A 27,690-nucleotide genomic window follows, 5' to 3' on the forward strand; every position below is an offset into this window, starting at 1 on the left:
GACGGTCACCACCAAGCCCTGGGGCACACGGCCGTGGGGAGCAGCTGGGGCAGGCGCCAGGACCGGGCAGCCGCTGCCAGCCCGACAGCACACATCCTCAGAGAGGTGGGCAGCACACTTTGACATTAGCTCGGCAGTTTATTGGTATAAATCAATCACATTCTCTCTAGATTCCCAGGTGCTGCTGCGCTGCTGCTCTCTGGGGTTGGGGCAAGGACAGTACTCCCCAAGGCCTGGGGCAGCAGTGCCACAGCCGTGCCAGGCACTCAGCGCCATCCTGCCCACCCCAGGCCCCACGCTTCAGTGGGATCAGCATGGAAACAAGCTGTGCCAAGAGATACAAAGCCAGAATTAGCTTCCCAAGCAGTTTCCATTCCAGCAGAACATTTGTACCTCTCATTTTAACATATTACACTGGCACAAGGCAACGGGGACAGAGCTTAACACATCGCTGTGCTGCATAAATGAGTTCAAAACATTCCTTTTTCTGTGCATGTAAATCCCAGGATACCTGTGTACAGCTTCATCACCTGCAAAACCCCATTAGCATTTTAGTGCTCCTGTTCCTTTTGACTCTCCTCACAAGAGTCACATGGGGGGAAAAAAACCAGAAGAATTCACTCTGTTAGAGAAGCAATTTTCAAGCTGTATATCTTCAGGCAGCGATTTATACTGTCAGAAAAAGCAAAGCAACTAGAAACCTCTTTAGCTCTGAAATCTGAACTCAAATTCCCAAGCACAATTCAGCTCCATGGATTTACTATCCCACCTCTCATTGTTGAGCCACAGCTGGCACATAAGTACCACATAGCTCCTCGTTCATCTCAACCCCCCAGTGGGGTGGGGAAGAGAATTGGGAAAAGGTAAAACCCATGAGTTGAGGTAATAACTGAAATACAGTTGGTGGTGATGTTTATTATTATGATCATTATTGTTATTGTTATTACTGTAATGAAAATGGAGATAAGAAAGAGAGGAATATAATCCCAGATAGACAAGTGGCACCCAGTGCAGTCCCTCACCACCCAAAAAGCCCAGCCTGTTCCTCAGCAGCAAGAAGTCTCTCTCAGCCAACCCCCAGTTTCCATACTGGGTATGACATTGCACAGTCTGGAATATCGCTCTGTCCTGGCCACGATCCCTCCCAGTCCTTGTCACCTCCCCAATGGCAGAGCATGGGAAATGGAAAAGTCCTTGACTTGGGGAGAGCATTTCCCAGCAACAACCAAACCAGCAGTGTGTTATCAACATTGTTTTCATCCTGAATCCAAAACACAGCCCTGGACCAGCTACGGGTAGAAAATGAACCCAATCCCAGCCCAAACCAGAGCTGGTGCACAGCTCCAGAGGCCTTGGCAGCCACTGCCAGGTGGGACCTGACAGCACTGGGAAGTCACATTGCATCTCCGTCTGCTTCCCAAGCAGGAGTCCCAGCTGGGTGCTATCAAGGATGCCACATCCCATTAGTAAAGATCCTTGATGGAGTGTAAAGCTCAATTAGAAAAGCCACAATCAACGCTGTTACAGCCTATATTTAGCTGCCATTCGACATTTGGGTAGGAAGGAGAGCACATAATTGAGTCATGACAGGGGTGGAAAAATCCTCCTGGCCGGGTGTGAGAGCTCAGGCAGGAGCCCAGTGACAGCTCCATCACCCACAGCCCACAGCCAGATGGGGAAATGTGGGAACATCATCAGGGCCAGTCCCTCCCCCAGCCCCGAGGACAGCCGTGGGGCAGGAGTGACTGTGCTAGGCAGGGACAAGGCTGCTCCAGCACCCACATCCCTGTGTCAGCCACAGCCCCTGACACCCAGCAGCATGGGAGGAAGCAGGATTCATCTCCAAAGCTCTGCTGTGTCCAGCACCTTCCCCATGGTAATGTCCTTGTCCAAACCAGGAAAGAGAGAGGAAGAGCTCAGATAAAGGGAAGGGAGGGAGAAAGAAAAGTTTAATGCAAATTAAAAGCCAGTTCCTGCAGCCCTCCTGGGAACAAACTGCACACACCTCCAGCCTCCCCTCCCAGCTCATTTCTGTGTGGGAGATGTTCTCTGAAGGGCACTTCCAGCCCAACCCAGAGAGCGTGGAGTCTGCGGCTGCCCTGGACAGGATGGGGGAGTCAGCACAGCAGCCCCAACACAACCCCAGCAGCACCAGAGAAAGCAGCAGGAGGGGCAAATAACCCTAAATCCACTGCTCTCACTAGCCAAAAAGGACCCCAATAAGCCTCACTGGTTTATATGATTTGCTCAGGAACAAAGCAAGGAAATCTCCTGCACATGTCCTGGAAACTCCCAAGGATGGTGACCCTCCAGAGTGTCCCACCCCTGGGAGTAGGGAAGCGTTCATCCTGCCACAGCACCCAGTCCCAGCAGCTCTGACACAAACCTGAGCACCACTGTGCTAATGCCTTCCCAGAGGCAGGGGGCTGGTGGAACACAGCCAGGAGAAAAGCGGGCTAATCTGGGGAGGAAGACTAAGGAGGGAAAGGGGCGGAGCAGCAGGCAGCAGCTACTCCAGACCTCGCCCACCTGCCCCAGAGCTGTGGCTTGGTTACAGCCACATGCCTTGTGAGGGACATGTGGGGCCACGTCCGAGGTCCAAGGGGGACAACACGTGTCCCAAAGACCCCCCAGCCCCAAAACTCAAAGCAAAAATAGACAGAGAAGACAAAGGGCTGTCCCTCCTCCTGCAGCACTGCACAGCATCCCACAGGTAACCGGAGGGGGCTCCTCTAACCACACAGTTAATTAATTCACTAAATCTCCTGAGCAAAGGAGGTTGATAAAGCAGAAGGCTTGGGGAAGAAGAGCTAAGTGTGGTACAGGCTGAGAGGGGGGCAGGGGCAGGGGCCAGGAGAGCCCAGTTATTGCAGAGTGACACTGCTCCCAGATCTTCCCAGCCCGTGGCTGCTCACTCCTCGGCCCACTCCTCCAAGGAGGTGTAACTTAGCAACCTGACCTTAAAAACTCGGCAAGGGTTCCAGCTGGATTCAGAAAAATGAGAGATGTTACAAGCCAGGAGGAGCCATTACCCACCAAACAGCCTCCCCAAGGAGGGTGTGAGGAGGGGGATGCACCTCCTGCACAGCCTGAGCCCCATGGCAACACAAACAATGGCTGCGAAATGGAAACAAATCAACAAAACACCCACATCCATTCCTGAAACAGCTTGTGGAGATGCAGCTGGGTGTGACAGATACAGAGGGAGAACACAGGTTCCAACGGGCTCGCAGTCCCAAAGGCAAACAAGGGTGTTAAACAGCCAGGGCAGGAGGAACGCTGCATCCAGGTCTGGGGCCCCAGCACAAGATGGACGTGGGACTGCTGGAACAAGTCCAGGGGAGACCACAAAGGTGCTCTGGGGGCTGGAGCCCCACTGCTCTGGAGCCAAGCTGGGAGAGCTGGGGGGTCAGTCTGGGAAAGAGAAAGCTCCACAGAGACCTTAGAGCCCCTTCCAGTGCCTAACAGGGCTCCAGGAGAGATGGAGAGGGACTGCAAAGTGACAGGACACAGGGAATGGTTTCCCACTGCCAGAGGGCAGGGTTGGATGGGAGATTGGGCAGGAATCCTTCCCTGGCAGGGTGGGCAGGGCCTGGCACAGGGTGCCCAGAGCAGCTGTGGCTGCCCCTGGATCCCTGGCAGTGTCCAAGGCCAAGCTGGACACTGGGGCTTGGAGCAACCTGGGCTAGTGGGAGGTGTCCCTGCTCACAGCAGGGGTGGAACAAAATGGTTCCTTCCAACAAAAACCCTTCTGGCATTCTGTGACGTTTCCCCACAGCGCTCAGCTCCACGGCACAGGATTCATCCTGTCCTGCCATGGTGCCTCACCCCACTCTGTGTCCCCACCCAGGGCACACACAGAACGGGCTCCTGAAGGAAGCAGCTAGGACACTCCACCAGGCTGGGCTGCAGCCGGGCCAGCCCAGCTCCCAAAGCCTGGGGCACGGCACAGCTGTGCCTCTGACACCCCAGGAGTGCACAGCGCTCGGCTGTGAGCCACAGGGCTGAGCAGATTTGATCAAGGATCTTCTCCATCCCCATCCCAACAGCAGCAGGAGACAACATCTACCTCAGCTGGTTTCTGCAGAGGGGCTCTGCAGAAGGCAGCAGCAGGAGGAGAGGGGAAGCACAGGAGGCTGTTGTGCCCCAGAAGCTCTTCTGGACAGAAGCACGAGGCAGCAGCGGCAGCAGCCCCTGGGATGTGCTTCAGTGCAGTCCAACACCCAAAGCAGTGGCAGGGCCCTTTGGAGGGCAGGGAATGCAATTTAAGGGGATCACACAGCAGCGTGAAGGTGAAGCCAAGGGAGGGAGCGTGAGAGGAAGAAGTCAACTGGTAACACACAGAGTAGCCTTGGAAACCAGTGCCTGAGGATTTTGGCAGAGCAGAGCCTTCGCAGGGCATCCTCACCTGCTCAAATCACCAGTTTTCTCTGCAAACCTCATCAGCTGTGAGCAAACCCGTGAGTCACTGGCACTATTTCCAGTGACCCTGTGGATGACAAAGCCAGAGAAAATCACTGAGAAATCTTCCCTTCACATTCAAAAAAACACCCAAACAAAACACCTTCCTTTCTGGCTGGCTGGTGTATGTGTGTGAAGAGTGGAAAATGAGAGCTGAAACAGAGCATCTTTCATCTGACTGTGAGACTGTTTCAAAGCAAAACAAAACCCAGAACAGCATTCAGTGTGCAAGTTCAGAAAAGGAGAAAAGCAACCACATGAAGCTATAAAAATACCTTCCCAGGCTCAGCTGTGAGCTGGTAAATACCACGATTTCCACCAGCTGGTTCTCAAAAGCTTCTTCTCCTGCCACCTCTCCGGCTTGCAGAGCATCTCTGCAGTGGGGCCATCACCTGAGTGCTGAACTAAACACTGCCGGCATCCAGGGAATAACTGCTCCTGTCACTACAAACTGCACTTTGATCCAGAGGGGTGTGGGAAGGCAGGACAGGGGGTCACACCCCCCTTGTGCTGAGGGCAGCCCCCAGGAAAACATTCCAGAGCCGCCTGGAGGAGCATTCAGCAGCATTTCCCCCTGTGCCTGAAGCCCAGCCCTGCTCCCAGCACCCAGGAGGTTGAGAGCCGAGTACCAAACGGGCCTGAAAAGGGCCGAAAGTTCTTTTTGTGGCAGGTGCTGCCTGAAAAGCCCTGAGTTCTTGGGTGTGTGACAGCTGGTGTCACACCAGCCACTGCCCACAGCCTCCCCCCCAGCAGGTGTTTCCCCAGTGCTAAAGAGCTGCTGCTGCTACTCACCCCTGGCACCACGACACCATCCTGGCATGCCGAGCTGGGCAAAGCCATCCCCGGGGAAACAAGGTGAAAAAACACAAACCCTTCACGTCAGCATTCAAACTATGAGCTGTGGCTGTGTTTTGTAGCAACGCCTCCATCTCACCATTCACTGGAATCCAATTGTTGAACCGATAAGGAATTACATTGGAGCCAGACACTGCCATTCATTCGTTCAAAAGTATGTTGGTTTCTTTGTTAAAAGAACCTTTTTTTCCACCTCTGTTGCAGGCAGTGAATGACATCCCCAGCCAGGAGGATGCTCCCTCCACTCCCCAGCCCAGGAGGACCCCACGAGGTCCTTGCTGGTGGTCTCCCTGCCCACTGTCGCTCTCTGCCCCTGTGGTGCCACCAGACCGTCCCCTCAACATCATGCAGGTGAGAGGAGCCCTGTGCACTCCCTGCCATCCTGCTGCCCTGATCACACCCCGTTAACAGCGGCTGGGCAAGCACCAGGCACTTGGGAAGGCTCTGGCAGAGCCCAGCTCAGATCTGCTGGAGCTGCACCTGCACAACGAAAAGTCCAAAGACAAAAATTCCCTAGGGCCAGGGAAAGAAGCAGGAGTATTCATGGAACATGAACATTTATCCTGCTCATGGAGTTCTCTCTGACACATGGGGAGAGATGGCAGACAAAGGTGAAATGAACCGCAGCACAACAATGGAGCAGATGAGCATCCTCCCTCCTGGCAGCTCCAGAACGTGACCTGCATGCTCAGGGAGCAGTGTGGTGACTGTCCCAGGGTCTCCGTGCTCACAGCCAGGCTATGCCATCCAGGTGAAGCAGACAGCATGGCAAAGGCATCTGGGATGCTCAGGGATCACTGTCCAGAAAGAATAGGCCTGAGGCTTACAAAGAAGGGTGTTTGAGATGCAGAAGGAAGCTCCTTCCATGCTGAAAGTCAGCTCACAAGCAGGATGTGCCCCCCAGGAACGCAGCACCCCGAGGCAGGAGAGACACAGCAAAGCGTGGTTGGGAGCACAAAGGGGCAGAGAGGAGGGTTCTGAGCAGGGCAGGGCAGAGCAGGGCAGGGCAGGGCAGAGCAGGGCAGGGCAGGGCAGGGCAGAGCAGGGCAGAGCAGGGCAGGGCAGGGCAGGGCAGAGCAGGGCAGGGCAGGGCAGGGCAGGGCAGAGCAGGGCAGGACAGGGCAGGACAGGGCAGGGCAGGACAGAGCAGGGCAGGACAGGGCAGGACAGGGCAGGGCAGGACAGAGCAGGGCAGGGCAGAGCAGGGCAGGGCAGGGCAGAGCAGGGCAGAGCAGAGCAGAGCAGGGCAGGGCAGGGCAGGGCAGGGCAGAGCAGGGCAGAGCACGGCAGAGCAGGGCAGGGCAGGGCAGGGCAGGGCAGAGCAGGGCAGAGCAGGGCAGGGCAGGGCAGGGCAGGGCAGAGCAGGGCAGGGCAGGGCAGGGCAGAGCAGGGCAGGGCAGGGCAGGGCAGAGCAGGGCAGAGCAGGGCAGGGCAGGGCAGGGCAGGGCAGGGCAGGGCAGGGCAGAGCAGGGCAGGGCAGGGCAGGGCAGAGCAGGGCAGGGCAGGGCAGGGCAGGGCAGGGCAGAGCAGAGCAGGGCAGGGCAGGGCAGGGCAGAGCAGGGCAGGGCAGGGCAGGGCAGGGCAGGGCAGAGCAGGGCAGGGCAGAGCAGGGCAGGGCAGGGCAGGGCAGGGCAGAGCAGGGCAGGGCAGGGCAGGGCAGGGCAGAGCAGAGCAGGGCAGGGCAGGGCAGAGCAGGGCAGGGCAGGGCAGGGCAGGGCAGGGCAGAGCAGGGCAGGGCAGAGCAGGGCAGGGCAGGGCAGAGCAGGGCAGGGCAGGGCAGAGCAGGGCAGGGCAGGGCAGGGCAGAGCAGGGCAGAGCAGAGCAGGGCAGGGCAGAGCAGAGCAGGGCAGAGCAGGGCAGAGCAGGGCAGGGCAGAGCAGAGCAGAGCAGGGCAGAGCAGGGCAGGGCAGAGCAGAGCAGAGCAGAGCAGGGCAGGGCAGGGCAGGGCAGGGCAGGGCAGAGCAGAGCAGAGCAGGGCAGGGCAGAGCAGAGCAGGGCAGGGCAGGGCAGAGCAGAACAGAGCAGAGCAGGGCAGGGCAGGGCAGGGCAGGGCAGGGCAGAACAGAGCAGAGCAGGGCAGGGCAGGGCAGGGCAGGGCAGGGCAGAGCAGGGCAGGGCAGAGCAGGGCAGAGCAGAGCAGGGCAGAGCAGGGCAGAGCAGAGCAGGGCAGAGCAGAGCAGGGCAGAGAAGAGCAGGGCAGAGCAGGGCAGAGCAGGGCAGGGCAGAGCAGGGCAGAGCAGGGCAGGGCAGAGCAGGGCAGGGCAGGGCAGGGCAGGGCAGGGCAGAGCAGGGCAGGGCAGAGCAGGGCAGGGCAGGGCAGGGCAGGGCAGAGCAGAGCAGAGCAGGGCAGAGCAGAGCAGGGCAGAGCAGGGCAGGGCAGAGCAGGGCAGAGCAGGGCAGAGCAGAGCAGGGCAGAGCAGAGCAGGGCAGAGCAGAGCAGGGCAGGGCAGGGCAGAGCAGGGCAGGGCAGAGCAGGGCAGAGCAGGGCAGGGCAGGGCAGAGCAGGGCAGAGCAGGGCAGGGCAGGGCAGAGCAAGGCAGGGCAGGGCAGAGCAGGGCAGAGCAGGGCAGAGCAGGGCAGGGCAGGGCAGAGCAGGGCAGGGCAGAGCAGGGCAGGGCAGGGCAGGGCAGAGCAGGGCAGGGCAGAGCAGGGCAGAGCAGAGCAGGGCAGGGCAGGGCAGGGCAGGGCAGGGCAGGGCAGGGCAGGGCAGGGCAGAGCAGGGCAGGGCAGGGCAGGGCAGAGCAGGGCAGAGCAGGGCAGGGCAGGGCAGGGCAGAGCAGGGCAGGGCAGAGCAGGGCAGGGCAGGGCAGGGCAGGGCAGGGCAGGGCAGAGCAGGGCAGGGCAGAGCAGGGCAGGGCAGAGCAGGGCAGGGCAGGGCAGGGCAGAGCAGCAGAACAGCTCTCGGCTATGAATGGCAGACCCTCGGTGCCCCCCAGCTGGACCCACACCCGTCACCTGCCAGGGCCAGCACAGCCCTTGTGCCCTGGCTCCAGGCTTTTCTTCTGTGGTGTTTATGCATCTCCTGTCTCTTCCAAAACATTTTGGAGACAAAAGCTAATGAAGCACAAGTAGAGGATGACAAACATCAGGCTCGATGTTAAAAGGTTGGTTAATTTACAAGATAAATAACCTTAACTGGCTCCTTTGCATTTAGAAACACCTTTCAGGGAGGATGTGAAGGGGTTCATCACAGTCACCTCCAGCACCCACCTCCTGCCCTCCTCCCATCAACCCTGCACTCCCAAGAGAATCCCTGGAGCAGGACTGGAGCCGAGGTGCTGCTGCATCACAACCCCCAGCTCCTGGTCCTGCTCCCAGTCTCATGACACAGGACTGGTCTCTCCTTTTGCTTCAAAATCCAAGTCACACGGCAGAGGAGACAAAAAGCTGCTGAGATCATCCTGGAAAGGATACTGCTGCTCCTGACAACCACAGGGGAGATGCTTCAGGCCTGGATTTGACGTGCTCCAGCACAGAAAGACGCACCAGACAGCGGGTGGAGCTGCTTGGTTTGCTTGAAATCCTATAATTTCTGCAGCATGACCAAGTTTTCCAGCACTGGAGGTAAACAGGGGCCAAGCTGGTCCATCCCTGACTATTAATCCCTGGCAAAAATAATTATTCATAAGTGTTTTGGTCAAAAAGCAGATTTATAATCAGTCATAGGCATGTTGTTGTTTTAAACCTTCCTGGGCACCACCTTTCCAGCAGAGCCTTGGGCTGTTTGGCATTTTGCTCTGAAGCACAAGAGGCAGGTCACCACCATGGTCACAGAGACAAGCTCATTGAACAGAAAAAATCTGTTTTGCTCCCAGTGTATCACAGTAAAATTCCTTAAAAAGAGGGTTTTCAGTGCAGGAGCAATGGGGGGTGAGGGGAGCTGGGAGCAGAGCTCTGGCAAAGCCCAGCAGCTGTTCGTGGCCGGGATCATGGATTTTATCTGTCTTGTGAGGGGAAGAACAGGAGCAGACAGCCCCAAACAGCCCAGAGGAAGGCCAGCCTGGGCAGCAGCACTGGGGACAGAACTCCTCCAGGGCAGAGCCAGGGCTGGGTCCCAGCCAGCCCCAGGGCCCCATGGCACAGCAGGCACCGACCCACGGGGCTGGGCTGGGGGTGGCCATGGGGGGCAAGGAAGCAGAGCCCAAAAACTTCCTATTTGCAGACCAGAACCCTGGCACAGTTTCAGCTACCAGGCTGTCTGGAGAATCACAGAATCATCAAGGTCGGAAAAGACCCCTGAGATTATAAAATCCAACAACCAGCACCATTTGCCATGCCCTCGAGTGCCACATCCACACATTTTTTCAGCGCTTCCAGGGATTCTGCCGCTCAGCACCCGCAGAGGAAAGGCAGAGCCAGGTTCTGCCAGGGGAGACACATCCCTGCTGCAGGAAAAACTTCCCCTAAAACCCTCAGATGGAATATCCTCCCACTCTCTCAGTGAAGAGCTTGTGCCTGCTCCATCCCTGGAAGCATCCAATGCCAGCTTGGATGGGAAAGGTGTCCCTGCCCATGAGGTTGGAACGAGGTGAGCTGAAAGCTCCCTTCCAGCCCAAACCATCCTGAGATTCTGTGATAAATTTTTATCTATTTGTTCTTTAAAGCAACATAAAAATGCACCGGATCTTTCCAGTTTTTCTACAAACATGGATTTGCAGCCAACACATAGATGTACCAGAGACAGCCACACAAATCCTGCACACAGGGCCCGGAGCATCCAAGCAGCCAACAGGAACAAATGCCAGCTCCAGTGGCTTCCAAACACCTGTGGAAGCACATGGATGCTCCAGGCAGCAGCACCCACACCCAGGGGCTGCTACAGCCAGGGAACCAGGAGGAGCTGCTTATTCCCCTCTGCATTCTTTCCATCTAAAAATCCGAAAATGCAAACTGAAAATATCTTGCATCAATTTGTATAATTGCCAACAATTCCTACAGGAAAAAAAAAAAAACCCCACGGATTTTTTGTGGGGGAAAAAATGTTTTAATTATTAAAGTAAGTATTCTAGTTTTTCCCATTTGAAATATTCCCAACAGTAGCGTCCTTTTTTCCTTTCCTCTTTGAAATGCTTCTTCCTGGGTCCAGAGAAAATCTCTTTTGTCGATCTATCCCCTCTCCCTTCCTCGCCAGCTCTCCCAGAGCCCCCTCCTGCAGGACAGCCTCAGCTGGGTGCTCTCCCTGGAGCACCCCTCTCCTCCTAGGAGGGCTCTTTGAAGGACATAACCCACCCAAAGCTCCCTGCAGGAGGGTGCCGGGCTCCTGCACCAGGGGGGTGGATACAGGATATTCTGTGCCTCCAAATCCCAGTGGCATCTCCTCCCTGCTCCCGGGCTCTGCCACCCTCCCACAGGCACTCACAGCTCTGCCGCTTCCATCCTTCCGCTGTCCCCACGCCACACAAGGACACCAAGGCCCTTCCCTTCACCCCCAGGTGATGCTGCTGCGGCGGGACATTTCCCAGCTGTTATGGGGCAGGCAGCACCCCACAGCTGCCCTGCGCCTGGCAGGGCCCCCCCAGCTCCCACTGCCACCCGGAGCAGAGTGACAAAGCCACCCCTGCCACCCGCGCCTGAACCTGGGCTGCCCAGCACCCTGCACCCTGCGGGCTCCCAGGGTCCCCACACACCCCAGGGATTGCCCGGTGTCCCCCCCACATCCTGGGGGCCGCCCAGTGTCCCCCCACTCCGCAGGGACTGCTCTGCACTGCCAGGAGCAGGAAGAGAAGGGAACCAGCAACAAGGCCATTCAGAATGTTCCCCATCCCGGGCAGCGCTTCCCTCAGAAGCTGCTAACATTCCCGCTGCTCCCTGGAATCCCCTCCTCCCTTCTCTCCCCGAGCAGATCCCGGGGTGGATTGCCGGTGCTTCTGTTTCCTACCTGCGCCCCCAGCCAGCTGTGACTCAGTGCCCAGACAGTGGGAATTAGGAATCCAACAGCCTTTCGAGCAAAGTGTGACTCACAGGCCAAGGCTTTCTGCTGAAAGAGCCGGCTCCTGCAGTCACGCTCCGTCTGTAACTCCCTTCAATGCCAGTTTCGTTCCCTTCCTCCCACTACCCCATCCAACCACCACTCCAAAATAAAGGATGTCCATTCATCTTTTTCTGCCTAATCCAGGCAAAGATGAGCTTCAGCTTGTGCAGAAATTAGGCAGCTCCCAAGCTCATCTCCTGTCCCAAAGATTGGCTTTCAAAGGAAACCGGAAGCCGGGCAGAAATGGAGAACGCTGTGTGCAAGCCTTGGCTTCAGCTCAAACGTGGCCCCAAACCCCAAAAAGATGAGGCTGAGAGCTCGGATGTGCTTTTCCAGTCTGTCAGATCCAGGAGGCTTTCCCCACCAGCTCCTAGGCCACACATACAAGCACTTTTATGGGCTACATCTTAAACATCCTGCTACAGCCACGGGAGCAGGTTTTTGAGGAGCAGAAAGAGGCAGAGGCCCAGAGCATCCCTGACTCTGTCCACATCACCTCCCCCTGCACCCCAACAGCAGAGGAGGGGACAGAGCCACAGCCCAGAGCGAGAGCAGGAACTCTGTGGTGCTGAGACCACATCAATGGGGCTGGAACTGGGAATGCACCCAGTGCACAGAAATCACAGAGAACCAGGATAAGGCAAGGTTTGGTGGAGAGGCTCCTTGCAAGGTCAGGTTTGATGGGGAGACAGTTTTCTTCTCCGTGCTGCTCCCCAAGCCCCTTCCTGACAGATCCCAGGCACGGTACTGCAAACAGCTGGGAGAACAAAGCCAAAAGGCTTCTATGGGTTTAATATACAAAACCCAGGCAGCTCAATCAAGCAAAAGCTAAACATCATTTCCTCCCGTGGCACTGCCACTCTGCTCATAGTCGTTCATGTCTGACAGCTTGTCATTGTCAGGAGACACCGGGGACACAGCCTGGGCAGAGGATGGCACAGAGGAGAGGGGAGGAAGGCTCAGTCCTGCAACTCACCACAGACACCAGCACCTAGAGAGATGGGGCAACTGTGTGAGCTGAAGTGGCTGGCACAACCACACAGGGCAGGTGGAAACAGCCCAGGATCATGGAATGGTTTGGGTTGGAAGGAGCCTTAGAGCCCATCTGGTTCCACTCCTGCCATGGCAGGGACACCTTCCCCTGTCCAGGCTGCTCCAAGCCCCAGTGTCCAGCCTGGCCTTGGGCACTGCCAGGGATCCAGGGGCAGCCACAGCTGCTCTGGGCACCCTGTGCCAGGGCCTGCCCACCCTCCCAGGGAACAATTCCTTCCCAAAATCTAACCTAAATCTCCCTCCTTGTAGTTTAACACCATTCTCCCTTGTCCTGTCACTGTCTGCACATGTAGAAGGTTGTTCTCCCTCTTTTTATAATCCCCCTTTTGGCACTGGAAGGGGGCTCTAAGGTCTCCTCAGAGCCTTCCCCAGCTCTCAGCCTGTCTCTGTGGCAGAGGGACTCCAGTCTTTGGAGCATCATTCCAAACAAGCCTCACCCAAGAGAACACAGGCTGCCCTTGAAAACAGCCCCACACAGAGCTGTGCAGCCTCAGGCACCCCAAAACCCGTCACCACATTCCCAGCCTCCAGCTGAATGAGGCTGAACTCTCCAGCTCCCGAAGTTCTCTCCCTCTTTCTCACCCAGCCAAGCTGCAAAAGTGCTGAGGCTGTTCCAGTTAAGAGGATTAATGGATGCTCAGCACCTCTGTGAAGCAGGCACAGACTGAGTCACTAACACTGGATTGAGGACTTCTAGTGCCAGCACTGACCACTTCCATGCAGTGGCGATGGACATCGATTTGTTCACAGGTTACAATGATCTGTTGCAGCAAAAACCAGGAATCCATGCAGCCACACGCATTTTCCTGATGGCATCTCAGCAGGCAAGGGAGGTGTGAGCAGCGGGAAGCCTGGAGTACAAGTGTCACAAACACCTTATTGACTAATTCTAAATGGAAACTTACTTTCCACTTAACCCACAGCACATCCAAGTTCCTCGCTAGCTCTCTCCTTTAAAATGCAGATGTCTTTCCATATGGACGTGTCATTTGGAAGCAGAAAGGGTTTGTTCAAAATGCGCCAAGAACAAAGTAGGAAAAGTCAGTCCAACTCTCAGCCACGCAGGAGAGCCCCCCAGAGTCACCCCTTCGGGCATCTTTACGTGCCATCTTTACCTGTCTCACGCCGTGTGCTGCTAACACGGGAGCTGTTCCCTCAGTGCAATTTCCCAGCCCCAAAACCTGCCAGCTCCTCCTGTCCCCATCACAACCGTGTGCTTGAACACAGACGTGCTGTCAGAGCTGAGGAGATATTTTTAAGCACCAAAAAACAACTAAGCACAATCCTGCCAGGAAAACATTCCCCACTACCCCTCCCCACCTCAAAGCCCATCACACCGCACAGCAAGGACATGGAGCAGGATATCAGGAAAAGGCCCCTAAAGGAGTGGAAGTAACAGGTCCCCGTGGCAAAAAGAGCTCCTTGTTCCAGCTTCCCACAGGGCGTGGGACAGGCTCTGACCCTGGGAGCAACAGGAACGCCTGGACCCACCTCTGACCCCCCGGAGTGCAAAGATGGAGCAGCACCCTGAGCACCCCTTCTTCAGCTGGAGATTATCTAATGACACGGGCAAAAACGGGCCCGGCAAGCTGGAATTTTTAAGTAATTTAATTCTTACATAATCTAATTTATTGTTAATTAACACCAACTTTCAACTCAGGTATTGGGAGAAAAATGGCAGCAGAACCCTAAAGCTGCCACCTTGCAGGCCCAGCACAGGCAAACTCCTCTCCTCCCCCTTCTCCATGCTGAGTTTTCACCACTCCAAGCCAGAGAAAAGCTCCTCTCCTGGAGCCCACTGAGGACATAAGGCCTTCACCCCCAGGTTTTGGGGGTTGTCAGCTCTGCTGCCTCCAGGGCTGAAGGTGTCCTGCAGGAGCAGGATGCAGGATCCAAACCCAGGCACAAATCTCCCCCTCTATTCCCCCATCCTGAATATCTTTTCCATAACTAGGCAGCGATTTCCTGAGCTTATCAAATCCCTTCTGTGGGGACCATGTGGGGTTCTGGGGACCACAGGGGAGGGGAGAGGGCCAAGAGGAAACAGGCATCAACTTCCTGAAGGCAGGGAACGGAGCTACCTCAGAACAGCCCTAGGCCAACAGTGGAAGCCACTGAAATCAATCCACAAGTCCCTGCCTAGAAAAGAAAATTTCTCTCAAAAGCCACCCCTGGACAGGACTCGGGATTTTTAATGACTTTCAGTGGGGATTTTGAACACTTTTTTTAAAATGCATTAGTTATTGTTGCAGGTCACCTCTGTGGTGGTACAAACGGCATTCTCAGGCACTTCTGCTTTCCTGCATTGCACCCAGACTGAGAGCAACTCCAAGAATGTCCTTGAGATATTCTCCCACACCCCTCAGCTCTTACACAGGATGATCCCTGTCCTCCCAGGGTCCCAGCCCAGCGCCCTGCCAGGCTGGCTCACTGCTAAGCAGCCCTGGCAGCAAACGGCAGCCTGGGAAGTGCCATCCTGCTCCAGAGAGTTCCTGCCCACCCTGGAGCCTCCCTGGCACGCTCACAGCGGGGCAGGGCCGTGCTCTCAGCCCGGTGACAGCACAGCAACACAGCAGTGACGTTCTCATCCACTTTGCCAGAGCTGCAGGAACCCAAAATCAGTTGTCCAGACCTCTCAGTTTACAATTAGCTCACTGAAAGAGGAGGAATTTAGTATAACTTGCCTTTCCCTTCCATTTCTCCTCCATCCCAGAGCGGATCCTCTGTGCCCTTGCAGACAGCACACAGAGCTGGGCACAAGCACCTCAATGCTGGCACCACAAGATAACACAAGGAAGAACCCCCCAGACCTCAGCAAGCACCCCCAGCCCCTCCTGTGCTTCACCCACAGGCACCTGCACCCGGATCTCCAGACAAATCCTCGCATCCCCGCAATGCTCCGGGCTTTCATCCCTCACAAAGCAGCCCTGCTCCGGAGCCTGTCACCTGGGGCTCCTCATTCAGCCATCACTGCCCCTGCTAGACGGAAAAAAATTGCTGCAAATCAATCAGCTCCTCCCCTAGGCTGGGCTGGGGTGTTCACTCACACTCTGCCAGGCCCTGTCCCAGTGCAGCTGCACAGGTGACGCCCTGATCCCCACCTTGTCACACCTGGGGCCTCCCAGCGCAGGGCAACTGCCCAGGTGATGGATGTAATAACAGGAGGCAGCCCTGCCACAGCCCCTCCTGAGCACAGGGCTCAGGCCGGAGGGGGCTCCAGCTGGCACAGCACAGGGACAGATCAGGACACTGTGCCACAGGTGGGGGCAGAGCAGGAGGGCAGAGGCTGAAGAGCTCCTGCAAGCAGCGCCTTTGCCCAGAAGCATCTCGAGTGAGATGATCTCCTGCTGGGTTCCGCTTCTGCACGCAAGTCTGAGCCCACAAATTCTCAAGCCCGGCAGACTTACTCATCCCAGCTCACTCATGTTGCTCTGTCTGGAGGCGTAGTTTAAAAATGCAGGAATATTATTTAAAACCGTAACTGCACACCTGCTGATTTCTGTTAGGTCCTAGGAGAATGCGTGGGACCACTATATTTAGAATTTAATAACTCCAGTCAGTGCATGCTCTCGACTGAGTACCTGCCTACGTCTTTTCCCTGTGCTCCCAGGGGATTATCCAGCCCTGGGAGGCGTGGTGGGAGCCTGGCTGCCCGGAGCAGGACCGGGCCAGGGCTGTGCTGAGGACTCTTAGACATCCCCCTGCTGAACCTGGGCTGCAGGATCTCTGGCACATCCATGCACGTGGAAGTGTGGCAGCTGAGGATCTTACCTCCACGCTTCGCTTGCCCACAGCTGAGTGAAGGAATGAAGGAAAAGCAGAAAGCTGATGGACAGAGCTGGAAGAAGCACCATCTAGAGCAGGGGCAGGGCCAGACATGGCAGCAGCTGCATTGTGCTGGCCCTTGGATCTCGGCCATGGAGATTTCCTGGGGCTTCTCAAGGTACGGACATTGCCCAAGAGGGAGAGGGGGTAAACAAGGCAGGAGCTCAAGCAGCTGGGGTGAGAAGTGACACTGATTTCAAAGCACCCCACGCTTCAATCAACACTTGGTTTAACTTTCACAATCAAGCACAGCAATCAAGGGAATGGGCTCAGTATCCACAGGTACACTCGAGCCCTGTCACTGTGGGGTCAGGGACACCAGGAAATCTGTCAACTCACTCGGATCCAGCCCAGAGGAGCTGTCCTGGAGCAGCTGCATGGCCCAGGGGATGAAACAGGCAGACCACAGCTCTGTGCAACTCGAGCTTGGCCACACCAGAGCACCTGGGCACACACAGCATCTCTGCTTGCGGGCAGAGGGTCCCCCAGCCCCACACGGAGCTGAGCCCTGACAGGCAGTGGCCCTGGTGGCCACGTCTGATGCACAGTGAGCCACAGTCCTGCATGAGGAGACAACTTGGACACAGAATGGTTTGGGTTGAAGGGGCCTTAAAGCTCCTCCTGTTCCACTCTGCCATGGACAGGGATGCCTTCCACCAGAGCAGGCTGCTCAGAGTCCCACATCCATAGCCAGCATCCCCTGGAAAATTTGGTACGGGAACTACACACCATCAAAAGCCCCTTGAGTGCGGCTGACGTGTGGCTCACATCCCAGAGCTAGGGAGGCACCATGACATCTCCCAGCACAGAGGAAACCGCCCAACTCACCCCAAACCCCAAGGTGCAGGACCACAGCACCCTGTGCACGGGGGTGGCACCTCCTCCTCTCGCTTGGGCCAGGCACGGGCACACGCTTGGCTGCACACAGCAAACCCCAGGCACGTACTGCGTTCAGCAGCACCTGGACAACAGACCTTCCTCACACCCAGCTCCACACCAGGACAGCAAACACCTGAGGGCAGAAACCAGGCTTTCTGTCCACAACGCCAAAAAGGAGCAGAACAAAGCTCCTGGCTCTGCCAGGAATGTTTCCCAAGAAACGAGTGAGCGGGGAAGAGGCGACTCCTCTTCAGCCACCGAGGGAAGAGGGGAGACAGCGGCGGCTGTGCACGCCTCACTGTCACAGCTGCAACACGGGCAGCAGCAGGAGGGGCTCCAACTTCATTAGAATCGGTAGATATTTTAATTACCTTTACAGAGTACAAAGCGCTCAACAACCAGGGAGGAAGGTAAGCGAACACCTCGGTGTTTTTTTTGCCATGTGTGTCCCTGCGCAGACCTACAGCCCACAGCGGCAGGGAGGCACCGTGTGCAGGTCAGCAGGAGATCTGGGGGCACACTGCTCAGGCTGAGCCCACACAAAGGGGGAAGAGCCCAGAGCAGCACCGAGGGCCAGCCCCGTCCCACAGGCTACACAAAACACCCAAGGAGAAGCCACCCAGGCACAGAGCAATTTTCTTAATTGCAGTAACTGTGTTTACACGGAAAACAAGGATGTGTGCAACCCCCCAATGCAACTCTGAGCGCTCACACGCTCCTAGAGGATCTCCAGTCAGCCCAAATGCCACCCTCCCCATCCCCACAGTGATCCCCTCATCAATCCATACCCCAAACGCGCTGCCGACGAAGCGTGTGTCTGTCTGCCCAGAGGAGCTCCCCTCTCCGCTGCCAGACCCTCCCTACGTGACAGGAGGCTCCAGCAGTACCTCATCTACACAGATTCCACTTCACTGAGAAGCCACTTCTTGCTGCCCCTGCAGAGAGACCTTTGCATGGGGCAGGTGGAGGGAAGGGTGATTCTGGTGCAGTGACCTCACTGCTCTGATGAGGGGACAGTGCAGCGGCACAGCAGACAGCACCAGGCAGAGGCAGGCAGGTACAGGTGCACGTGGTCACCCAGCAGACACCCCAGATGTGCCACCAGCACCTGGGACGTGCCCTGGGCAGGGAGACAGATGCCAGGTCACAGAGCCTGCCAGAGACATCCCGCAGCAACGAGCCCTGTGGGAACCCCAGACAGGAACGGGGTGATGCTTCCAGACCCCCGACGTGCTCCCAGCCCCCTCCCAGCCCCAAGAGAGGTAAACAGAAAGCAAAGCACCAAGGATTGCACGTCCCATCCCGCAGCCCCCGGGCACCGGCACGGTCGGGTCACCGCCACCCCGTACCTGCACTCCGTGACACTACAGCAGCAGCTCCCGCTCCGCCGGCCCCAGCGCCTGGAGCGCAGCTCCGGCCTCGACTTCCTCAGGCTGAAATATTCCGTCAGCTTCCCGAACGAGGCCATGGCTCGTGCCGGCGTCCCCGCGTCCCTCTGCACGCTCGTGCATGCTACAGACCGGCCGTGCCCGCCGCCCCGTGCTGCGCCAGCCCTTGGCGCCGGGAGGGAGCGGGGCCGGAGGGAGCCGGCACAGGGCAGGAGGAGATCAGCCACGAGTTACTCGGTCAGTCCACAGCCTGCTGCAGCGAGCCCTCAGATCTGGAGGGTGCTAAGTCCCGTCTCCCTGAGCCCAGCGCAGGTCCCAGCTCAGGGCAGCTGGCGGCTGCACATGTACTTCATGTGATGCTGCGGAGCTGAGCGAGGGAGGAAGAGGAAAAACTAAAAGCGCACGCTGGAAAGGGTCCCTCGGTAGCGCTGGCAGAGGTCTGCGAGCCCCCACGGCGAGTGGCACCGGGCAGGTGGAGGAGCTGCCCTCTTGAGTAGATGGCCCAGCGTGGCTGTGGTGGCCCTCGAATGAGGAAGGGGATGGGGCTTGATCTCAGACGCGATGAGAAACCCCAAGAAATCGGCTGCTCGGATGGATTTCCAAAGGGTCTGTTCTTACAGCTTGGAGAGGATCCCCACTGGCTCTTCCCCAGGCTATTCAGAGTCCACCAGTTTTCCTCCCTCCCTGTTTTCCAGAGCAGACGGCACCCTCAGCTGCCAGCAGCACCTACCTACCACGACTTTCCAGCCTGTCACCGAACCCCTGAGCCCAAGGAGAGGAACAGGCATTTAAAGCAAGCGAGGCTGATCCAGTTAGAGGTCACCTGTGAGCTCTGCTCCCCACGCTCCAGCACAAAGCCTTTCCACAGCAGACAGCAGACACGGGGATGCTGCGAACCCGCAGGGAAATCCTCCTGCCAGCCCTCCCCTAGTCAGGAGCACTTGTCGCTGCATCCTCGGCGCCTGACGCCAGCTGGGCGGAGAAAAAACAAGGGCTTCAGAAAAAAAACCACCCAAACCTTGCTCCAGCCCCACGGAGCAAAGCCAGATCAAGTCAGCGAAGCATATCCAGGGGAAGGGATGTCTGACGGCGACTCCCAGCCACGCCAAGAGAGGAAACAGCAAGGACAACTGGTGGTAACTCAGCTGGCAGAGCCCCGAGCTCCCTGAACACCCTTTTATCCCTCCGGTGTGGATGCCATGTTAAAAAAATAAACAACCTGCATTCACTGCTATTTCCCTGCTTAGAGCCATCCCCTTCAAGCAGCCCCCTTGCCACCAGGGATGGCCATCCACTGCCGAAAGCCCGTCCTGACCTCCACTTCCCTCCTCCTTTATTTTCTCGCTTTTCCTGGAGACTCAGGCTCAGCTTTCCCCTAGAAATGAAATGCCTGAGCAGCCGGGTGCGCCCCGCGGAGCACGGCCCGGGGACACCCGGGGGCCGCCCCCGCCGGCTGCTTGTGACCGGCAGAGTCCCAGTCCCAGTCCCAGTCCCAGTCCCTGTCCCCGTCCCCGCTTCTTGGGGGGCGAGATCTGTTCGCAGCATCCCCAGTGCCCGCTCCCCGCTCCGGGCGCTGACGATCATCCCGGCGAGCAGGGCGAGCCGCAGAGCCGCACACAAAGCAGGGGCTGGCCATGCCCGGGGGGGCCCGGGGCCGTGGGGACCCTGCCGGCACCTCCACCGGGCGGGCACACGGTCCCCGGGGCACCTTCTCCCGGCCGGGCACACACGGGCACGGGCAGCGCGGCTGCTCCCCTCTCGCAGCCGGGGAAATGAAGCCGCTCACGCACTGCTCCGCGCAGCCACCCTCCCCCGGCTCCCACCTTCTCCCTCCGATGGGCTCCGCCGCAGCTGCGGAGGGCTCCAGGGCGCTTCCCCAAATCGATGGGCTTGCGGAGAGGGCAGAGCATCCGCCGGCTGGCTCTGCGCGGAGCGGCGGGAGCCGCTAACACCGTCACCCCTCTTATCTGCCATCGGCTCCCCGTTACCGAGCACGGTGAAACGCAACACGTCAAAGGAGGTCAGATGAGCCGGGGGAGAGCAGAGGCAGCTGGCAGGAGGCAGCGGGAAGCAGCCGAGGGGGAGATCAGAGAAGGAGAAGCAGAAGGGGACAAACTCTTGTTTCCCTGCTATGGAAAAAGCACAGCACCGGCTCTCCCGGAGGAAATCGGGCTGGGGCACACACCTTGGAGCGTGAGGAGCACGGCGGGGTCACCCGGTGATGCTACCTGCTCCTGAGCTATGTCAAGGCAACAGGAGGGGGGGCTGGAGAGGGCAGCAGGAAGAGTGGGGAGGAAGAGCGGCGTTAATTTGAATCCCTCTCTTCCTCACACCACCCGTGGGGAGGGCAGAGGAGCAGCGATGCTGGGATTCGACAGACTGGTGGACACAAAATCCAAGGAGCAAGTCAGAGTTCCCCAGCATTCCAGCTGCATGGGGGACACCCTACAGCCAAGGACACCACACATTCCTGCAGAACCCTCTGGTGGGGTAAGGTAGGAGCCACAGCTCTTGGCAGGGAGTCAAGCTCCCAACAAAGCTGCAGAGCTCGGTCTGTGAGCCCAACAGTGCCAGCAGTTGGAAAATAAACAGGAGGAAACACTACCGTGAAAACTCTGGATAAGCTGGGGATGGTGGCATTGAAGGTACCAATGCCTGAAAGCTCAGACAGCTCCAATAAACATTTCCATCTGTGCCCAAAAAGTGATACTCCAGAGGGGATTCCAGCCCCCCAGTGCACCCCAGGCAGCCTGGACCAGGCTGAGAGGGACCCATCTGGCCGAAAGCACAGGCAGCTCTGGTGCAGAGGCAACACAAGCTCCCACATCACTTCCCTGAGTTACAGCCTCTGCTTTCGTGCTGGTGCCTTGGGACAAGGGGAGGAAAGGGCTGAATCCTTTGCCCCAAGGACATGGAACAGCCCTCAGGCTCTTCCTTGCTCAAAGAATGAGTGGTCAGCCCTCCAGACAGGGCTGTCACACCAGCTGGCTCCCAGAGGAGCTCCGTGCCTCCTATTAGGCAGCAGAGGCAATCTGCCAAGATATTGCTGAACTCTCTAATTTCACATTAACAATCTGCTGTGCTGGGGTTTGCAGCCACGCACTCGGCGGTGCCACAGCTTCCCACTTCCACTTACCAGTGGAATGAAACACTTCATAAGCGAAACAGTGGTTTAATTTGCAGAGACATAAACTGTTTTTTAAGAGGAGCTGTGGAGGAGATGTTAAAGCAGGAATCAGAACCTGCCCAGCGCTGGGACTTGGGGGATGCTGAGCACGAGCACGGCTGCATAGCCATCACCCAGCCCTGGCACAGGCATCTCACACCTCTGGCTGCAGCATTTGAGAGGAGAAAAATACCCACAAGCCAAACAGAGCCTGGTTGATTGGGTCATCTCACACAGTGCTGTGCATGCACTGCTTTGGGCCCTAGAGAGCAATGTTCTCCATTTCAGAACCCCCCCAAACACAGCGAAGCCATCACAGATACGGGAACCAGTTTGCAAACAACCACGATGCTTTTTCAGGCAGAAATCATCACAGCTACATCCCAGCAGCTCAGACAGCCTAAGTGTGAACTGGGAAGCTTCCCTGCCATGTCCTGTGGCCAGCTGGCACAGTGGGACAAGACAGACAGCTCTGGGAAGCGGCCCTCACACCGCCCCCAGAGACTCCCCCCAGCCCCCAGTCCCTGGGCTCCTGAGCCCGTTGTGAGCGAACCAGATCTGGTCACATCTCTGTGCCTTCCCCAGGCAGCTTTCGCTCCAATTACACTTCTTAAAAATGGATAGGCAGAAGCAGGGATAAAGGAAAAGGGGGTCCTTCTGAGCTGACAGCTCCTCCATCCACTCCCACAGTCCAAGAGGACCCTAACTGTATTTCTCCAGGGCTCCAGTTTCACTTCACACCTAGACCACTCAACACCAATTAAATACATTCACTTTCCAGCCCTGCCTCTTCTGGGGAGCTGCATCCCCCTAAAAGCCACTCAGCAGCTGGTGCAGAGCCTATCCTGTTCCTCCTTCAGCCATGCTTCCCACAGCTCATCCCTGCCCCAGGACAGCACCAGGGATGCTCACCAGTACCTGACCTTGCAGTGTCTGGGGGAAGCAATTAAAACAGGTTTAAGCCCTCGTGGGAGCAGCCACCACACCTCTACAAGCAAAACCCTGGCTGGTTTAAGGCTCCCTTTCCCTTGTCCCTTTCCCAGGCTGGCTGATGCCTGGAGAGCAGAACTCCAGCAATGCAGAGAACGGAGCCCAGCGGGATGCACGAGCGGAGTCCTACGCTGGAGGTGTGACACTGAGCAGTGACAACAGCAGAACAGCCTAGAAAAGCTGCCAGGTGGGCCAAAGGAGGAACTGGAGCCTGAGCAGCTCATCAGGAACAGGGCCTGGAGCAGGAGGCACTGTTCATCCCAGGATGTCCTGTGGCAAAGGGCTCATTTCACCGTGGGAGTCCTGGTAACCCAGTTTCCATCTGTTTGTCATCAGAGTCCCTCTCCCCACGAGGGAAAAACATCTGCTGAGATCCCCAAAACTGGGTGGGAGGAAGCTTCCTAATCCCCCAAGAACATCTGTGTCCTCAGGTCAGGTGGAAGAGAATTTCTTACGATCCTTCTCTGGGTGCCAGCTGGGGAGGGACCAGCCTCTCCAAGTTACCTGGGAAAGCAGCATGGGGACTTCAAAGGACTTTGGGGCAGGAATTTTCCAAACTGCTGAAAACTGGCTACTGATGCCACACATCAGCTCCCAGTCAAATCCCTCAGCCAATTCAGAAGAATTTTGATAATCACTTTTTAAAAAAAATTCTGAGCACTAATTCTTGGGGTTTAGGAAGTAAACTTCTTTCACCCTATTTTAAATGCACCCACAGTGACTGAGGCCAAATTTTTCACTGCTGGTTAACCCAGTGTACCAGAGAATCATCACATATTTTAGGATGGCTCTAAAAATAAAGTAGGAATACATTATTTCACAGGCTGTTCAAAACCAGTTATCAACATGTACATGTGATGAAATATGTTAAATGCAAGTATGAACTGATTTAAGAAACAGATGCACAAGAGACATCAGAACAAATCTAGAGGCCATGGAGAAGCCCCAAGGGCTGGGCGAGCTGGGGGTGCTCACCTGGACAGGAGAAGCTCCAGGGAGAGCTCAGAGCCTCTGCCAAGGCCTAAAGGGGCTCCAGGAGAGCTGCAGAGGGACTTTGGAGTGACAGAACAAGGGGGAATAGCTTCCTATTGACCAAGGGCAGGATTAGATGGGATCTGGGAAAGAAACTCTTCTCTGTGAGGGTACATGAGTGGGCTTGGCAGTGCTGAGGTAACAGCTGGACTCAGTGATCCTGGAGGACTTTTCCAACCTAAATGATTCCATCCAGAGTTCATCAAAGCATTTCATCTTGATTCTAAATGTGCCTGTGCTTTGTGCAAACACAAGCCCACAGTGGGCACAACACACTGCAGGTCCTTTCTGGTGCCCAGTGCCCTGGAGTAACACATCTGGAGGCTCCTGGAGCCGACTCCTGGGAACAGCACAGCTCTGGGAGTGACACACACTTGCTGGCAGAGCTGTGGAGCCCTCTGGGAAGTGCTACATCTCAACACAGCTGTAATAAAGTGCAGAGTGTGCAAGAGGCTCGATAATTTCAGTCTAAGCAGGCACTTTGCTGTAATTGCCAGCTCTATTGCATTATGCACACGCTTCCGTGCCGGTACCTACCACATCAATTTACTGATTTACCCAATGTATCACTTAGCACAACTACTCTAATTCCAGCAGCAAACCCAGATATGCTGCTCAAATTAAGGTAAAATGCCCTCATTCTCAAATTAAATTAAAACACCCTCTTTCTTGGAAATAACATGGAATCACACAGGGAGAGTGTTGTACTATATCAGTGGGGAAGGGTCTCGAGGGGAAGCCACAGGAGGAGAGGCTGAGGGCACTTGGTTTGTTCAGCTGGGGAAGAGGAGATGGAGCACAGAGCTCACCGGGGCTGCAGCTCCATCCTAAGGGGCAGAGGAGGGACAGCTCTGATCTCTGCTCTGTGACAGGGACAGGAAATGGCTGGAGCTGTGCCAGGGGAGGTTTAGGCTGGAAATCAAGAAGAGGTTCTTCCCCCAGAGGGTGCTGGCACTGCCCAGGCTCCTCAGGGAATGGGCACAGCCCTGAGGCTGCCGGAGCTGCAGGAGTGTTTGGACAGCGTTGCCAGGGATGCACAGGGTGGGATTACTGGGTGTCTGTGCGGGGTCAGGAGTTGGACTTGTGACCACTGTGGGTCCCTCCTATGATTCTATGAAAATTCACCTTCCCAGAGAAGCACCCAGGAAGCAGAGGTGGAATCACCACCAAACCCAGGGTGGCAGCACAGAGGCAGCCCCAGCCCCCAGCACAGAGATGCTGATGCAGTCCCCCCCCTGCAGCAGCTGATCAGCAGCTGTCCCCTTTTGGAGCAGCATGGCATGTGCACGCCCCTGAAATCCAATTCCCTTTTTAACCCCCCAGATCGATGGAAATTGCCAGGTTATTTCATCCCACTTCAAAAGGCTCTTCCCACTCGCAGCACTGTGCAGTTAAATCATGGGCACACAGGGATAATTACCTCCCAAAGCAGGGCTGTCCCTGGTGCTGCTCCCTGACAGCTGCATAAAAACCTGGCTCAGGTTTGCAGGGAAGAGATAAGGGCAGGGAAAAGCAGCCAGCAGCACAGGCAGCTGGAGGAGTCGCAGAGGCCTTTAGATATTTGCTAAGTGAAAAAAAAAAAAAAAAAAAAAAAAAAAAAAGAGAGAGAGAGAGAGAGAGAGAAAATTGATTGATACCTCCTAAAAATAGTTTAAAACATCAACAGTGAGTTGATGTGAGTAAGCACAGCCAAAGGAGAAACCAAGGCAGGATAATCTGAGGACATTTGGAGCTGGCAGGGATGTCCTACGGGCAAGGGGTGCTGCCTCTGCTGAACCACTACCAAAAGCGGCCCCATGGCCTCTGTCCCCTCACTGCTTGAGATCCACCCCAAATTCATTTGATCCCCAAGGAATGATCTCAGCCCCGAGGCTGCCAGAGCTCCAGGAGTGCTCGGACAGCTCTCTCAGGGACGCACAGGGTGGGATTGTTGGGGTGGGAGGGCCAGGAGTTGGATTCTATGATTCTTGTGGGTCCCATCCAAATCAGGACATTCTGTAATTCTATGATTCTTTCAAATCAAAAGGGACTAACCCCCCCGAGCTTGTCCAAGTGGGACGAACTGGGACATGTATGTTCCCCTCTTACTCAAGCAGCTGGGAACAGACCCAGCTCACTGCACACTAGTTGCTCTTTTTCCCGGAAAAACCAGCCCTGGCAAAACCCAAAGCAAAAATTGGAAAACTTATTAACATGATCAAGGGTTTCAGAAAATGGAAAGGAGAATAATTCATGCAATTAGAGCCCAGCAAACTTCATCAGTCTTCAGAAAAAGAATGCTAATCAATATGGAGCGAGTCTCCAGGCTGGGAGAGCAGGGGACTGGATCAATGCAGCTGCCGACATCCCACAGACAGCAGAGCCCCAAGGAGGAGCAGCTCCTGCCAACTGTGTGCCCCACCACCCCTGTCACACCCAGGGGCACTGCTACAAGGGTTTCCTCGGCGAGCACACAAGCCCAAAAGGGGCCAGGACCCACAGCGTCGTGGTTGGAGTAAATCGAAGCAGAAAAGGGACAGAGGGTTGTGCCCAGCTGCCAGCCCGCTGGGCAAAGCCACCCTGGCCACACAACTGTCACTGAGTGTTGGGCTGTCCCCACTCCTCCCGGTCCTGGACACACCGTGGTGGCTCTTCAGTGAGCCCCTGCTGCTCCTTTCACCCCAGCCTGGTGCCCACAGCTTCCTAAACCACCTGTGGCTGCTGGGCACTGCCCACAGCTGCCCCGTCCCCTCATGGGGCTCACCAGGGCAGGGAGGTGGCACCAGCGGCCACAGGCTGGAGAGGGATCAAAATTCAGTTAACAGCCAGGCACAGAAGATCACCTCATACACAACAAAACCAGGGGGGTGAGCATCTGACCAGCTCCCCCAGCACTTGGCATGGCCTGCTTGGAAAAGAACTGTGGACAAATCATAGACTCATGGAATCACAGAGGAGTTTGGGTTGGAAAGAATCTTAAAGCTCATCCCAATCCACCCCCTGCCATGGGCAGAGACACTTTTCACTGTCCCAGGCTGCTCCAACCCCGTCCAGCCTGGCCTTGGACACTGCCAGGGATCCAGGGGCAGCCACAGCTTCTCTGGGCACCCTGTGCCAGGGCCTGCCCACCCACATAGGGGAAAAATGTCTTCCTAATATGCAACAGACTCTCTGGGAAATGACGCACCCAGAGCCTCGAGCCTCCCTCTGATTCGTATGAAGTACTTCCACTGATCTCAGGGACACTGAGGCACAGTCCTGAGCACCTCTCCTTCCCAGGGCTTCACAACTCCAGCTCACCTGGACTTTTGAGAGCTGGCAGCTGGGGTTTGTGTGGTGGAGAGACTGTTCCAGGAGGAGTTGGTGCTCAGACCCCACAGGAATTTGAATCCTCCCTACTCCCCAAAGAAGCACCACATCCCTCAGGAAGCGCTGGCCCAGGGGGGCACAGACATCCTCAACAAGCCCAGGATCCAACACCAGGCACTATTTCTACTTCCAACCATTTTCTTTTCAGCTCTCAAGCAGTAATTATCCCATTTCTGCATCCAAACAGAATCTATTAAAAACTTACTTCTTTCCCAAACAATAGATTAACGTAATCCTCTTACACCACTGAGCTGGCCCTGCCTGTTGCAGTCAATGATTGCAAACTTTCAAGCCTGGAGTAAAATTTTAACTTTTCCTGTCAAAACTGAACAGCACAATCACCAGCTAGACTGAGATGTTGGATTTCCTCAGAATAAGGCTTTCCATTTAAATTAAGGCCAAAGATTTCCCCCAGGTTATAGCAATTTAATTAAAACAAAGTCAAAACAAACCCCTACAACTTCTGAAATGCTAGCTGAGTAAAATTAAAACTTCCAGGACTGCCAGAGTACAGAGCCCAAACAGCACCCAAGGGAAAACAAATACCTTGACTTATTTCAGGAAAATAAGACAACTGACAAAGCTGATCACATCCCATCCTCCACAATACAGGCAAAATATTCCAAGCCCCATTGGGCAGGACAAAGACAATTACCCAGATGGTCAGTGCCACCAAAATGCAGCATCTGCAAGGTGAGACTCCTCACCTGGGAGGAACTCTG

General features: G+C 56.2%; 1 protein-coding gene across 6 annotated transcripts in view; it reads right to left on the reverse strand.

Moving 5' to 3' along the window:
- The window catches only part of LOC120759782 (ankyrin repeat and fibronectin type-III domain-containing protein 1-like), a 243,601-nt gene that overhangs the window by 168,597 nt on the left and 47,314 nt on the right, over positions 1-27,690 (reverse strand). The window contains exon 1 of one of the 6 annotated variants that reach the window (XM_040079399.2): positions 20,618-20,652. The exons of 3 other annotated variants lie outside the window; for them this stretch is intronic. Coding sequence is in view for 1 of the 3 variants with exons in the window: in XM_040079393.1 (XP_039935327.1) it covers positions 15,196-15,251 (56 nt within the window). In the remaining 2 variants the exon portion in view is untranslated. Of the gene's footprint in view, positions 1-15,195; positions 15,290-18,393; positions 18,412-20,617; positions 20,653-27,690 lie in introns of those variants that run through there. 2 more of the 6 variants (XM_040079397.2, XM_040079393.1) reach the window with 2 other exon arrangements.

Source organism: Hirundo rustica, chromosome 15, assembly GCF_015227805.2.
Source record: "Hirundo rustica isolate bHirRus1 chromosome 15, bHirRus1.pri.v3, whole genome shotgun sequence".
In the NCBI taxonomy this organism is placed as follows: domain Eukaryota; kingdom Metazoa; phylum Chordata; class Aves; order Passeriformes; family Hirundinidae; genus Hirundo; species Hirundo rustica.